The sequence below is a fragment of the Poecile atricapillus genome, chromosome W (genome assembly GCF_030490865.1).
Source record: "Poecile atricapillus isolate bPoeAtr1 chromosome W, bPoeAtr1.hap1, whole genome shotgun sequence".
Taxonomy (NCBI): domain Eukaryota; kingdom Metazoa; phylum Chordata; class Aves; order Passeriformes; family Paridae; genus Poecile; species Poecile atricapillus.
Window position 1 is genome coordinate 49,543,285 of NC_081288.1, and position 16,791 is coordinate 49,560,075.

General features: G+C 35.1%; 1 protein-coding gene across 1 annotated transcript in view; it reads right to left on the bottom strand.

Annotated features, from left to right (window-relative positions):
* Positions 1-2,694: 2,694 nt before the first annotated feature.
* The window catches only part of LOC131592279 (mitochondrial inner membrane protease subunit 2-like), a 404,870-nt gene continuing 390,773 nt past the window's right edge, over positions 2,695-16,791 (bottom strand). The window contains exon 6 of the mRNA XM_058863685.1: positions 2,695-3,173. Coding sequence (XP_058719668.1) covers positions 3,054-3,173 — 120 coding nt within the window. The 3' untranslated portion in view covers positions 2,695-3,053. The remainder of the gene's footprint in view (positions 3,174-16,791) is intronic.

The following is a 16,791-nucleotide window of genomic DNA, read 5'->3' on the forward strand; positions in this document are numbered from 1 at the left end:
ATGTCATGCACATTAATATGATGACAGTATGAAGTGTAATAGCTTTTTTTAACAGGAAACTGGTTCCTTAGCTGCTAATTACAGGAAAGTGGTACATAAGGATACTGTAATACTGTTAGGCTAAACAATCTAATCTAAAGAATCATAATTCTTTAAGTCTAAAGGAATTAGATATTGATGCAATTGCCTGCCCAGCATCAAAGGCACCACCAATTTCACCAAGCAGAGAAGACCTAATCAAAGCATGTATAAAATAGCTGATTTGGACCTCAGGTCTAGTTCATCCATCAGTCTGTCTCCAATAAGCCTGATAAAAAAAAAAAAAAAAAAAAAAGTCGTAAAAAATAATCTATTAAAGTATTTCATTATTTTTATAATTAAAATATTTATTTCTCTGTGTCTAATCTAACAGTCCAAATGCTGCATTATAAGACTATTAGTTCTGCTGCCACACATGATGAACTTGGAGAACCAATGATTGTCTCGCATTTGAGAGCAATCTTTCATGATTTTGAAGACTGTCTCAGACTCTGAAGACTAAATGATAAATCCAACTCCTTCCAACATTTCTCATAGGTGGTATTTTTTTGTTTCTCTCTATTTTTGTTATGTCTTTCTAAATATTCCAGTTGTCCTCATTTTTTTTGTATCTGGTGCCTAAAATCCTACCATACATGAATGTAGAAGGAATATTGTGTGCTGTGTTCACAGCTTGTACTGCTCTTTACAAAGCATATATTTTCCTTATTCAGCATATTGTTGCCTCATGCTCAGCTACAATCCACTATAATATCCAAATTTTCTTTTAACATAATCCAGCATGTATATGGGTAATTATTGCACCAGACTCTCTGCTCATCATCATCAAATTCAGATCACTGCCCTCTAATACCATCCTCCAAAGTTACATCAATGTTTACAATCATCTTCAGGCTTAATAGGCATATTCTCTATTCCATCATTTCATCATGTATATCCTACATACATCTTCATAAAGATTAATAAATATATATAAATATACGTATGCAAATATAGGTGAATAAATATTCCTTGAGACATGTCACAATTGAATACCTGGGACATCTAAACTTTCATAGCCTATAATGAGCTGGCAAAATGACACAGACAAAGGAGCCCAAAGGAACAATGGAAGCTGTGGGAAGCCAAATGACACGAGGACTTAACTCCTTTGTGTCTATTACAGGAGTCATCAAACTGTGAAAGTCTCACCTCACAGCTATGAAGGAGTGCTGAGGCCCCTGGACCCGCCCCACTGGGTGCAACTAACACCAGGAGCTAGAGGGGAGTCTGCCCAGCTTACCTGGCAGACTTGTCCATGGATACAGGTTTTGCTGTGGACTGCAGGGAAAGCATTTCAGTACTGCACAAGGCTTCTGAGGTGTTTAGGGGATCAAAGTCAGTGAAATGAGGATGGTTTGGAGAGGACCAAGTGTGGAAAAATAGACAGAAGAACACAAGTTTTTAACCCACTGAAGAGGGCACCTGTCCAAGCTGTGGGCTGCCAGCTTGCCCATGAGAATGCTGTGGGAGAGAGTGTCAAAGATTTTATTTAAATCCATGTAAATATCCACAACTTTTCCTCATCCAGTAGGAAGGTCACCTGGTCATAAAATGAGATCAGGTTGGTCAAACAGGACCTTCTATTCCTAAACCCATGCTGGCTGACCCCCTGGTTGTCCATGTGATCTCATTCAATATAATCTGTTCCATAACATTCCCCAGCACGAGGGCAGACTTATAGGCATGTAGTTCCCTGGATGATTCTGAATTAACTGTAATAATACCCAAACAAACTGCAATAGTTTAAGAGAGCTCAGAGAACTGTAGAACACCTTTTTGGAACAAAAAGAGATCCTGACACATAGACAATAAACTATTCAAAGAGTCTACAGAGCTGGAGTATTTAAGAAGAAATTTAGATTGTAATAGATAGTTTTCATAGTGATTGAAGCTATCATCTGACTCACAAGGCATATGTGTGTGTTCAAAGAGCTGTAGACGTACTTTAATCTTGCCTGAAATTCTGATAATTGCATGTTTTTAGCTGAAAATGTTTAAAGATCTTTTGTGTGGCTTTAAAATTTTTAAGTACTAACCTATGTGAAGAAAAATTCAATAAATATGAACATAAGCTGGCTTATATTGATTTGTCATTGAAAATGTGTCATTTTCCAAGTTCTTTTCACTTATAATGTGTGCAGAAGCTTTACTGCCTTTTCACAGAGTATATTTATAATATTAACTATATACTAGAATATTAATTGCATATTCCTTATCTAATTACACAGTTTCAAAGAGATGTGGCAATAAGTACTAATGAAGATTTACTCTACTAGAAAAATTAATTAAACACTGCCTTCAGATAATGTAATATCATTTGTACCTTTTGACTGAATATCTAATTCAGAAAGATATACAGGGATTATTTATATAAAACAAATTATTTTTATACTGAAAAAGAAAATAGAAATAAGTAATATGTACTCAGTTTAATAATAGAAATAAGCTGCATTGAAAACATTTCACCTACAGAAGTACTAATTCTTCATGAGTACTAATTATAGGACAACCCAAAGTTGCTTTGGATATTTTGGATTTTTTTTTTCCACATGCAATCAATATTAATAAAGTTTCCATGCAGTTATAAAAGTTATAAAAGAAACAAGATGAATGTACAAGATCAAAATAGTTTATTGAAGGTTTTAATAGTTTCATGTCCAGAGAAGCACAGGTATAAGCCAAGCATGTTACTGTTTCCTGAAAAAAAATGAACATTCAGTCCTTCTACAACCAATTATTTCAAACTGAATTAATATATTATGCCCTCATGTTGGAGATTATGAAAACCCACCAAACAATAGAACAAAGAAAAAAAACATGAAGAGTTTTTGGTGGCATTGTAACATTAAGATGTCACATCTATTGATATGACACTGATGTCAAAAGCACTTGGCAAAGCTCTTGGAGGCGATGGTATAACCACTGCAGCTCTTTCTGGTTGGCCTTGGTGTTTTCCTGTCTGAACATTCAGATCACTCTTGCTCTCTGTGGAGTGGTTTGCGCTCCGGAGGCAGCACTGGCTGTAACTTCTGCCAACGATGTGGAGGCCAGAGAATATGAGTAGCTCGGGCATGTAGAAGTCCAAGAGAAACCTGCAACCAAAATATAACCCAGAGATGTTATTAGGTAATGCAAATAAATCAGTATGTGAAAAGTACAAAGCACGTGATGATTTGTTAGAGCAGTGGGAGAATACAAAGCAGAAGAATGAGTACTCTCTCATGCATGTAATGAGGAGAAAAGAGAATGTGTTTCGTAACAATTTATTTTCCTTTTTTTTTTAATAAAACATTTTTTTGGAACTCAAAACAGCTTGCTGAAATGCACTGTCTGTAACAAAAAACTAAGACTGTTTTTTTCATTTTCAAGAAAAAAAGCTGCTCAAAACAGGTGAGGCATTCTATAATCCACAAAAAGCTTTTTGATTATTAGTTATTCTGGATCCAGAGAACAAATTTCAAGTATCTATTTTGAATAAGTTCAGCAGAATCTGTATCTTGGATTTGAGCCATGTGTACTAACCACACCAGGACAGTGGCTTTTTTATACATGCTGTGTTTACTATTTACCACTCTCCCTCAAGAATCCATTTGTTTTCAACCAAAAATGAAAATTACTGTGAATTGTAAATATTTCCCTGAGGATGAAAATCTATTTCTCTACAGATCAAAACCTTTTGAAGTGCTAGCACTACTTAAACCTAAATCATATGTTTTGCAAACATGTTTTACCGTCTTATTATTTATTATTATTTACTTCAATAATTTTACTTCACTAATTTTACTCCAATAAATCAAAATGAAATTCAATTCTGATATTGCTTATAAATGAATCAGAGATAAAATTGTATAGAAAACAGAATTGCTTAGAATATCTTAAGTAAATTATAAAAAAGACACTTTTCATATATGGTATGAAAATGGCTAGACTGAGTACAGTCACAATTTCAGACTGAGATAAGACAGTCCATACTTAACACTGAAATTAAGTCATTTTGTATGGAGTTAATCTCAGTTAATTTGAAAAGCCTACAGCATAAACTTCTGCATCTTAAATTATTTGTTTAGACTTGTAGAGAAAATAGCACATAATAAGCATCCAGAACCAGCAGAAGAGTTATAAAGAGAACAAAATCATGGTTAGAAATACTGGAATGTCTGCGTCTGTGAAAAGACTGAATAATTTAAACTGGTTCAAAAAATAATGATGGAAGCCAAATCCAACACAGGTAATTGAACATAAACAAAAAGTGTAGGCTCTATACTCCATATTAGGAACCACCAAGAGAAAAAAATGTATACTTGCTTTATTCTTATAATTCAGTGATCTGGTACTGGCTGTTGTAAGAGCCAGAAATTAAATGGATTTCTGGTTTGAACTTGTACTTTGCTGCTTAAATTCCTATGTAAACTCAGTTCCATTCAATTTCTCATTAAAAAAATAAAAAAAAAAGTGATTTTAGTAAGCAGATAATTCAGCATTTTATGCAAATAGACAGCAAATAGGCCCCTAGGAATATCTTCAGCTAATTTTCTTGATTTAATTTCATAGGATTAATGTATATTCACCAGTCTCTCTCCACTACATAATCAAATCAGTGAAGCTGAAGTGGTATATATCTAATTCCATATTCTGTAGCTTGATGAAGCAGGTGCTGAATTACTTGAATATAATTTGGTTACTTAATAACCCATGATATCTGAAAGAATCTGAAGTGGATCACTGAATTGAAGTCTAGTATCACATTTCACTTGCTTGATCCCTTGCAGGGATCACTTTTTCCCAGATCTGTTATGGGTTTTTTTTTCCCTATGTTTAAGCAAAGGACAGGCTGCTAAGTGACAACTCTTTTTCTATTGCACTGAGCAACATTTTTTAATGTCTTGACACACTTTTGTGTGGTTTGGTTGATATTTATGGAATTCACAGCATCCTTTATCTTAATTAGCCCATAAAGTGGGCTGCAAATGTACTATTACCACGTTGGGTTTTTTCCCTGAGCATACTGCATGATAGCACGCACATTACAGGCTGGTGCCAAAATATAAAACCACAGCAAATCCCACAGCTGCATATAAAATGTGACAGCATTAGTACAGAGAAAAAATGTTAGAATAGTCTTTTCAAACACAAATAACATCTCATTTTGAAAGCTCTGTGTTTTTCTCAGTACATTGCTTGTTACTGATGTCAGCAGGAGGTCTGCAAACAGACTGAGAATATAATAAATGAATCAAAATGTGTTTTAAGCTGAGGCTGGGCATAATTTTGCCCAGAGGATTACTTCTACTGACCATCACCTGCCTTGAAACTAATAAAGAAGTCTCCTTCCTATAAACATGATTTACAACATGACTAGAGTTAAAAACGAAAACCAGATATTGTTGGGTGATGGAAGCCTTTGCTAAATAACAAATTGCACTGATACTATAGGACGTCTTATTATAATAACTTAAAGGTTCACTTTAAAAGCACCTTGATGTTTGACTTCTGCAAACAACCATAATAACTTTTTTCCATTGCCTATTATTATTCTGTACTTACCACAGCAGCCATGAATTTCACTGAGGAAGAACAGAATTGTTCGCAGAGAATAACCTGCCCTTGTTAATGGATTTACCCTCATCAAGGTTAGATATGAATGAACTCAGAAGAGTGAACTAAAAGGCTACACTTTCTGCTGTAACAGTGAAACTCTGAGATAATCAATTAATCACTTCATTTATAAACATTATTTTCTCCCATTAAGTAAGAAAAATAGTTTATCCCCTTGAAACACTGTTTCAAGAAAATCAGTACTTTACAGACATAAATTCTTTGAGGAATGTGTTTCCTTTCCATCAGAGATGCCAGCAATTAAATAGTCAGGGGTTATTTCTATGTTATAACCTACTTGTTATTCTTGCTGTGGCAACAACAGCCGTTATATTGAATTAAATACATATTATTGTGCCTGAGCTGAGCTGTTTAAACTTTTTTTAATCTTTGAATATTAAGTTGAACAACTAAGTCACTTTGTTAACACAGCAATTTTATCTGAAAAGTTTTGAATTAATAATACTGTTTTGACACTGCTACTATGCTAAAAGCATATTTCCTCAGTGTCTGCTTGTTGTTAGTATGTTAGTTGTATGGAGACTGATTAGTTTTGGTAGTGCATTAGAAAGAGGATAAGCCTAAGACTGATAGTGCTATCTGCAGTGGTACTTACAACAATCTTGCTGGTTTTGTCCTAATAGGCTTGGATAAACCACCTTTATTAGTATGAAGTCTTACAATAATATCACTTCCTCTGGTTCTAAAATATATCATGAAAATGGGAAAAGTAGTATTCAGACTGTACAAGAGACTGTATACATGTGGAATTCAGTGGAGCACATCCAAATTTCTATGGAAATGACAGGTATTCAGTTCAGATCTCAAGAGAAGGGAAAGTCTAAAGTGTGTGATCCTATGTGCCAATTTTTGCTGGGGTAGAGTTAATTCTCTTCACTGTGGCTGGTATTAGACTGTGTTTTGGACTTGTGCTGAGCACAGGATTGATAAAATAGAGATTTTTTTTTCTATTGATGAGCAGGGTTTGTACAGACCCAAGCCTTTTCTGCTTCTTGTACTGCCACTGCAAGGAGACTTGGCATGCCTGAGATGTTGGAAGGAGACACAGCCAGGACAGGTCACCCCAACTATATTCCAAGGTATATTCTAGACCATATGACATCATGCTCAGTATGTAAAGTTGGGCACAGTAGGAAGAAGGGAAGGTTTGGAGTGATGGTGTTTGAATTTCCAAGTCACCATTACATGTGATGAGGCCTTGCTCTCCCTAAGATGACAGAGGGAAGCAGTGAATTAATTCCTTGTTTTGCTTTGCTTGTGTGAATGGCTTTTGCTTCTACCATTAAACTGTCTTTGTCTCAATCCACAACTTTTCTCTCTTTTCTCTCTTTTTACTCTTCCAAGTCTCTCCTAGAATCTGCTGGCGGGGGAGTGAGTGCACAGTTGCATGGAGCTGGATTGCTGGCTGGCATGAAACCACCACATCCTAACAAGGCTATGATTACAGCTTTCCCAGAGAATGTAAAGTTTACCCAAACAGCTAAATTCAAGTCCTGTATCTCCTAGTCATGAGTTCACTTTGGTTTAGGAACGTTCCCCACAGATTTTTCCTTGCTTCTTTTTTCCTTATGCCTTCTTTATTTTGCTGTACCTTAAATAGCCAAGTTTTCAATTTCTGTGAAAACTCTGAAACAATGAAAACAACACCACTAAATAAACCCTGAGAAACAGCACTGCAGAAACAAAAAATCCAAACCTTAAAAACTTAGGAAAAACCTAGACTTCCTAATTTTTCAGTTTTCTACTTGGAAGCAATAACCACATAATCATAGAACTAAAGACTACTTTGACAAAGACCTCTAAGATCATCGAGTCCAACCATTAAGTCACTGTTCACCACTAATCCATATCCCTATGTGTCACATTCACATGCATTTTGAACAATTCTAGACATGTAATATGACAAAGAGACAAAATAAAAATGCAAGAATGTTAGTACCACTGTATCACAGCCCTGCAATTCAGTTTAGCCACTGCCAATAACAAGCTGTAGACCTTGTATTGGCTCTGCAAGGCCTCAAGATTAATTTCTCAGGATTTGTCTGAATTTACCACTCCTGCCTGGAGTTTTGATTCAGCTTGTTTAACTGCAACAAATTTTCTAATGATCAGGTGACTATTGACTAATTTGTTATAGTTTTGCTTATACCGCTTGTATTTGCTCATATTTGCATAATCTTGTGGTATAATCAGAGATTTTACATATACATTAAAAAGTAAATATTCTGTATAGGATGAAATATTTGTGATTTGCAAATAATAATTAGGTATATAGGACCGTATGCACGGGATAATAAAAATAGGCCGAAAAAACCTAGCAATGGTCATTAAAAAAAACAACTGACTCAAAAGAGTTTTAAGGTGAGCAAAGAGAAAAAACAGTGGAAAATAGCAAGGAATATACTAGCACAAAATAAAATATATAATAAATAGAGACATAAAGCGAAAATCAATAAAGAATAATGGGTAAAAAATGTTAGAAAATGTGCTAAATTAGTGTAAATTGAGAAAGAAGAAATCATTGACATCACAATTCTCCTAATGAAGAATTCAGGGTGCCAGGAACTCATGAGAGCACCCTTTTCATGTCTTTTTGAGGAGGATGGGTACTGCCAACCTTGGGACCCAAAGGGGCAGCATGCCACTGAGACAGATACTTGAAAGTGGTTGTGTGGCATTTTTAAACTGTTTTGATGAGACTTGTGTATTAATTTTATAATTTTTTAGTGCAAAGGGTACCATCATTCTCTGAACTACCCCTATAAACAGTCAGTAAAATACTGTAAAGTGTGGTTATTTTAATGCAGCTGTGACTCAGTGGCTTCTCATATCATGGAATTTTCCTGGTTTGCTCACAACAAAGTTTTGACTGTAACACTATGTTACTTTTAATTTTCTGAGGCTACATAAATTTTCATTAAGTGCTGCAAAGTAAAGAAAAGCTGTCTTTCTTTTCCTTATTTGATATTTCTCTTCATGTTTTTCTGAAACCAAAATGGTGATTTTGATGAAATGTTAATAAATATATTTCATTATTTTTTCCATTAAAAAACCCCTAAACAATCAAAATTAGAAAATTAAATTGACTGTTTCATGATTTCCTCACAATGCATTTTGACTTAGGGGGATTGTGGCTGAAATTTTAGCTATTTCAATAAAAACATGAAATATACAGGAAGCACTTATATCTTTGTAACACATGATGTAATAATCACATTTCAAAGTATAAAGTAATCTTGGAATGTCTAGATCAGTCACAGAAGAGAATAATAAGTAAAAGTAATATCATGAAAATAATGAAGCACGGCAGTAACCCTTAATATTGAGGCAAACACAAAAATCCTCTCTGAGGCTGTACTAAAAAAAGTATTTAGATATGAATATATTTCTGAAGAAGTATATGCAGTATATTCAGTATATATTCTTGTTTCATCATATTTCAGCCTAGCAAATAGTCAACACACCTGTCTTCTGGTCTCATTAATAAATGTTTAAATTGTGCAAATCCCCTAAAAGAGAATAATAGCTACTGAAGAAAATAGAAACAGAACTAAACTACAAGTGCCACGCTACCTGTGTGCTTGAGAAGTTTCATCAACAGTGGCAAAACTACAATTTAAAAGGCCAGTCTCTGGTAGTCACTTTTGCTTTAGTCTTTTATATTCTGGCAATATTACACAGGCCTCTCAAATGTCATGGCCAATGATAAACATTTGATAAACAATTGATAAACAATGATAAACCATGCTAACATTTTTTCAAACTAAACAAAGATAAAGCAATAGAAACAATCACAGCATTTCGATTTATGTTTTCTGTTCTCAAATGTAGTATATTCTCATATTTTTTCCTTCACATGCAGGATAGTTAAGCAGCTTTATATGGAGCCTTTCATGCCATAGATGGCACTATGGAACATCATCTATGAACAAAAATTCCTTCTTGAATTTTCTGTTTTTAACAAAAACTTTGGGGGTGATCAGGAGGAACTCTGGAGCAGAGGGGATCTATTTGGACTATATTTTCCTGGATGGATACTTGCCAGTTCTGAGAGAGGCTGTGAAAGGTGCCAATACACATAAGATGAAAAATCCTCTACTATGGCAAAACCCTGAGTGATTTAGAGATGGCCCCATTTGAGCAGGCATAGAGTTCCAATAAATTTTTCCAAATCTAGTAGTTCATTACCCTACTACCCATATTCCATCAGCCAATTAGCTGCAGATGGATGATACTGATATTTCTAAAGACTGGGAATGGCAAATTTGCACAGATGTTGAGAACTGTGTAAAGGGACCGGGCTAATGAAAAAGGTGAGAAGAAGTTCAAGAATATTTCAGCCTTCAAAATCAAAAGAAATCCTTAAGATAGAAACACTGATGTAACTACACAGTGTTTCAGCTATAACCCTAACAAAAATATAAAGCCTGGAACAGCTATCTGTGTCAAATTAGATTGCATGTCTTTAAGAAAGGTTGTGGCACTGGGTTTTGATATTAGATGGTAGCTGTAAAATGGTCTCACAGAGAATTGCCCCAGTAAATTAATCTCTCAAAAAAATCCATACTTTAATAGAAAGTAAACATGATTGCTATTTCATTTCATCTTTTGTACATAGTTGAACCTTGAAACAAGTACCATCAAGTGCAGTAGTAGAAAAAGAGCTCAATAAAAATAAAATCCTGTGGATTACAGTAAAATCCCAGAGAAACCACTTCCTCTAGTAGAAATATCTGTGATAATGAACAGTGACAGAAGAAACAAATATCCTTCACCTCCTTCTTTTATGAATCCAAGAATAAGGTGAATATTAGAATCAATAAATTATTTTGTAAATAAACCAATACCAGTTCTTTAATTTATATCAGCTGACTGAAAGTTGATGTAGCAAGGTGCCGATTAGCTCATGAATACAGAAAGTGATCGATTCCTTTCTAATACATAGCAAAGTGCCAGCATATTCATTGTTCTTTCTTCTTGTAACTGAAGAAATCAGAACTAATGGAGCCACACAGATCTAGTGACAATGAAAAGAATGCAGCCCATTAATTTTGTTACTAAGTGTTCCATTAGAGTTCCATTAGTTCGATAGCTGAAACAGCAGCTCCAGATACAGATAAAACGTCCCATATGTGTTTTCTTCCACAGAGCTAGTATATAATCAGTAAAGGTCCATACTAGTTATCAAATTTAGAAGGGCCCATTTAGGTAGAAAATATATTTTTAAAATCTGAAAATATATAAATGACAATTATTTTAAAAAAGCTTTAAACAGTGAAAATATACACTTAAAAATGATGCACATATCGAACATAGGCACAGGCAAAATCACAAAAAAATGTGTACAAGAGACAAATGTATTTCAAATGCAATGTTTGATTCCCAGAATTAATAAAATTCCAAAAATAAATAAAATGTTAGCACAGAATAGATGTATGACATTACTATAACTATTGTGATTGCACCCATCCAACACATTTTTGCAAATTAAGCTATTCATATAAGAAGAGGTGAGCACTGCATTGTAATGGTAACTCAGGTTATTGACTGAATTGAAAAAATGTACTAACTATCAAAATAACTGGATCGCACTCTCATTTTTCTATCACATCTAAATGCTTATATAAACCTAAAGTTACCAAAGAGGAAAAGGAAAGAAAAGGTCATGGAAAATACAATATATATTTCACGTATGAAATTTCTTTACAGTTAAACATGCAGAAAAAGACTAGCTAACACTGAACCATAATTGAAATTCAAAGAAGTAGTGCAGATTTAAAGGAATTCAGTATAAAGTAGTGTATCGCTTATTCATCTCTTGAAGAAATCAACTGTCAATGCCATTGCCTAAATTAAATACAGTAACAGTACATTAAGTACAAGAATCCCATGAACTGAATTCTATTTCAATGCTTTTTCTTAGAATTGTCATGGCTATATTATTGAAAAGGCCACTATAGCTAATTAACTTCACTCCTTCACAGATTTTTCTGTGTTTTCTGTTCTCTAAAGACATATTTTTAAAATAGAGGTTAGCATATAACACAGCACTACTATTCTTTTTCCTTCAGTAAGTATAGCAGTCTTAGCAAATACTCTTTCTTGTTTATGATTAACAGAGCCATTATGCTAATAGGTCTGCAAAAGAATTTATAAACCAATTTATTATTTATTTTAGATTTCTAGTAATAAAAATGGTACAAGAATTTGCTTAGTGCACAGCTTTGTATGCTGCATATACATAAAAATCATTTAATAGTTAAAACCTTTTAATATTTCACTGGATGATGCACAAAGTTCCTGACTAAATAGGATTGTCACTAAGTCATGTAACTCAAGAGAAAAACAGAATGTACTAGCAGCTTTCATGAAAAAGACACACATAAAAAGCCATAATACATTTGCAATTCAATATTTTAAGAATTGATAAATCAAGTGGCAGGAAGAAAAGGATTATTAAAACACATTTCTTATCTTCATCTAGAAAGTATTAGCTTATTTCAAAATCTATGCATATTAATTATTTAGGAGTACATAAAAGACTTCAATGTGAATTCCTGTTCAGCAACATATTGTATCAGTGCCACCAGTCAGAACAATGTCAGGCTTAGTGACATTTTTCAGCTTACAACACTGATATCGATTATGTGCATTGTCTTTCTTCATTGGACAATTAGGACACCAAAGAGAAGTGCTGTACATTAGAAATTGAGTTGATTTCCAGTTTGGTGCCATTGCATGACATGAATTCCATTTCAGCCTGAAGCTTTGGTAAACACAGTGGTACAGTGCAAGGCACTCAAGCACAGGAGTGACAGAGTGGCCCCAAGAGCTCACACACAACCCAGGGACTCAACTCCTCCTCTCACTATGCCGCTCCTCCACAGACACAGCTCACAGGCTGGTCCTCAAGCAGAGGACCATGCTCTCTGCTCTATTGCCCCTCCTCTGCAGTTCTCTGTGCTTCCAGAGGAACCAAATTCTGCATCCCACCCCTGCACTGTCATTTACCATGATGCTCTGTGCAGTACAGGCGAGAGCCCTGGTGTGCTTCTGATCTGCCTCCACTGCACGCTCACAAATAAATCAGGCCCTAATGCAGCTAGTGTTCAAAGCTGAGCAAACAAGCCAAGATGACAGGTGAAATTCCACCAAATTTCTGTGGAAATGCACAACTGTGCCAGGGATCATATATGTGCAAGCTGGGAGAGATGACATTTCAGACCCATTCAGGAGAACTACAACGATGGGAAGGAGTCCTACTGTAGAAGGAACCAGTAGGTTTTAACTTCTAGATACACTCAAATTCTTCTTCAAGACAAGTGATGTGAAAACCCCCCATATGTTAGTTTCAGCTAATTTATATTCTTCACATATTTTCTAAAAGCTCAGAAAAATACCTGATCTCATGAGTCAAAAATCAGGCTAAATTTATGAGCTTAGAGAAGTACCAAATCTAAAGAATGTCATGAAGAACATCTCATCCCACTGATGTCTTTTCTGTCTGTAACAGTAGCTCCAGCCTCAATAGCCCCATCAGTGAGCACTGTGATTGGACAGTATTGGGAGTATTTGGGAAAGTTCATTATTTTAAATTTTCCTTGGCAGATGTGTTACAGTAATTATCAAATGCTGAATGAAGAAAGCAAAAAAAAGAAAGGCCAGCAGTAGCCAGAAAAGTTAATTTAAGGGAATTGGTGAAAAATTAGCTTTTAATTAAAACAAAATGGTACAAGACCTTATGATATTACAACTGTTACTGGGAAAAGCAAGCCTTTTCTAAAGCTAAATTTCTCAGAGATTTTCAGCAACAGTAGCTTGTATGTATAGCAAACACATCTGTCAGCTGGCTCAGAGTTTCTGTGGGTTTTATTACATCTTTTAGATTTAGTCCGATAAAAATGAATTTGTTGCAATACTCTTCATAAAATACTTTTTATTTTCTTTTACCTTAAAAAGACAATTGTTCAATAGGCTATTCCACTTAACTAAATATTTCAAAATATCCTACTGTGAGGCTTGTCTATATTTTCTTTCAAAATGGCGACAGAAACAGTTTGACTTACAGAAAACATGCTGTTGGCAATATGAGCTATGAAAAGCAATGGGGAGTAAATATTCAAAGTGCAGTTAGGATATCAAAATGTCATTAAATAGCTGCATGATATGTTATTAAAATTATAAAAGAATTTTTAATAGATCTCTTTGTGTGAGGATGGCTAGAGCTTATCTAAATTGGTAAATTTCACCAAGATAGTTCTGTATACGTAATCTTCCCGAGTTTATTTACTGGAAAAAAAACCCACAGAAATGCTTTGAAAACATATAAATATTTTTTTCTTCCTTAAAGCTACAATAATAGCTATGAATTTAAGAATATGAAATACTTTCTCTCTTCTCTTTATCTGATTTATCCTGTATTTTTCCTAAAACTGTGGAGAAGAAGATTAAATTTACTAAACCCAGTCTTTACTGAGAAAAAAAAAATCTTAAAAACATTAATATTTTTCTTATTCAAACTTACTATTATTTAGCATTCTGTGTTTATGTAATACTGTGACACTTGTCAAAATAGCAGGCTTCTTTGTATAATTTAAATCATATAGCTATCCTTCTACTTCATAACAGAATTTATGATTAAATAATTGACACTATATACTTATGAATATATTTTCTCCAGACTACATAACTAATCCTCTCCAACATTTTTTTTTTCTTTAGTTCACTCCTGATTAGCTTAGGATAATGGCATAAGAGGTTTTGCAGAGGAAAAAAGTTTAACAAAAATGTACCAGAAATTTAGAATGATACACATCCTTATCAAGATACAACCTTTATCAAATACTGTAGCAGTCCTTTCTTGAAATCCTGAGTCTACGAGGACTGCACATCTTACATGTGAGATGACTGTTTAGCTCTCCACAGAACCGTTTAGCTCTCCACAGAAACGTCCCTCAGCAGTGGAACAACAGTGCCAATGGAGAAGCTGGTTTTGTGGGGCAGTGACATGACAGATCCAGTCCCCAGGCCTGGCTTGTGCCCCAGTAGACTCAACCAGAGGAGGGGCAGGGGACCAGCAGTCATCTCCCTTTGGTTGTGGGGACATCAGAAAAACAAAAAAGGATGGAGGAAGCCCACATATGAGTTCCCTGACCATTATATTCCAGGTTCAGCTAATTGGCCTAAAGAGAGGTACTGCCTTCTGCCCTTTGAGATGCACCAGGAAACCTCTACTGGCCACTGTGCCTCCTCATTCAGAAGGGCAGAGGCTTCTTCAAAGTCCTGGGCTACACCTTCACAAGGCACATAAAAATTGTGTAAGACTCATTAGGACATAGCAGAAAATCAGCTTTGTAGACAGCTAGAGTTCCCCCATGGCTCTCTTCAAAACCTTTGGTATTCTTGGCACACACCAATTACTTTTTTCTGTTTTACCCCTGATCTCTAGCCTTCTTTGATACGTCCTTGCAAAACAAGAAAGGATACTAAACCAAATTACTTAGTCACAGGCTGCATAATTTCAAAATAAAAAAATACTTTAGCCAAATTCAGTAAGCAGTTCAGTGACTGGAGGCCAGGTGCCCACCAAAGCCTCTCTATCACTCCCTTGCTTAGCTGAACAGGGGAAAGAAAATGCAACAAGAGGCTTGTGGTTGAGAATAAAGACAAGGAAATAGCAGTCACCAGTTCCTGTCATGAGCAAAACAGACTTGACTTGAGGAAATTAATTTAATTTATTTCCAATCAAATCAGGGAAGGGAATTAAGAAATAAAAACAAAACTTAAAAGCACCTTTCTCCCACCCTCCCTTCTTTCCTGGTTCAACTTCACTCCCAAATTCTTTCTTTCCTCAACCCACAGCACTGCAGGACTGGGAACGAGGCCACAGTCAGTTCATCACACATTGTCTCTGCTGCTCCTTCCTGCTCAAGGGGAAAACTTCTCACACTCATACCCTGCTCCCATGGAAGACAATCCTCCATGATCCTTTCCAGTGTGAGACAGGTCTGTTTTGGAGCTGACTGGCATTACCTCTGCTGGACACACACAGCTTCCAGCACACACAGCTTCTCACAGAAGCCACAGAGTCCTGTCCCTGCCCCCCAGTCACAGCAAAACCTGGCCACACAAACCCAACAGAGGTTTAATCTGCAGCTTTACCATCAAGATTTATATTAATCTCAAGGAGAAACTAAAACTTGTCCTGAGCTCTACATGATAAGCAGGAAAGTAGTGAAGACTAATGAATTCAGTTTTCTGCATATGTAATAAAATATTCTCTCATAGTCATAATCAAGCCATAGTTCAGCAAAGCATGTGCTGAACTTTAAATATTCAAATAATACACTTGAGCACATTATTAAAATTAAGTAAAATAAAATAAAATTAATAAATTTCCATGGAGGTGACGATCTAGATTTATTAACTCTTTAAATGACTCAATTTTTCAGATTATATGTAGCTATTAAGCTATTTTAGCAAGATATAACCACACAGGACTGCCAGGTCATCAGTACAAGAAAAGGATTAGCACATTTAGGATTTGAAAGATATACATGTCAAAACTTTACATGACTCAAACTAATTTTTTACATGGAACTCTTTCACTTCCAGTAAGAAAATCAATGTGATTAAAATTCCTTTTAATCCTTTTAAGTGCTTACCGTTATAACAAAATCACGTACAAAATATGCTACAAATCCAATGTTTATTTTGTATCTCAGTGTTTTGGGGGACAAAAATCACATTTTCGTCAGCAGCAGACTGTGAAGCCATCACCATTGCTACAATGCCTGAAGATCCAAGTCTCTCAAATTAGCTGAGGAGACAGCAGCAGTGAAATTGCAGACAGCACAATCTGATACATTTTCATCAGTCTGCTGTGGAGAAAATATATTCCTGTATGTTTACTGAGCTGTTTTTTCTGCTTCAGGATCTTAGCATTCAAAGCAGATAAAAAAATTCTCCATATTTTAATGAGATAATTATTAATAGTTCATCTTCTTTCTTGCTAGAGTACTAAATTTCCATCAGCTATAGACAAAGGCCATGTGAAGATGGCTATTACAATTACTTTGCAATGGATTCTGGCAA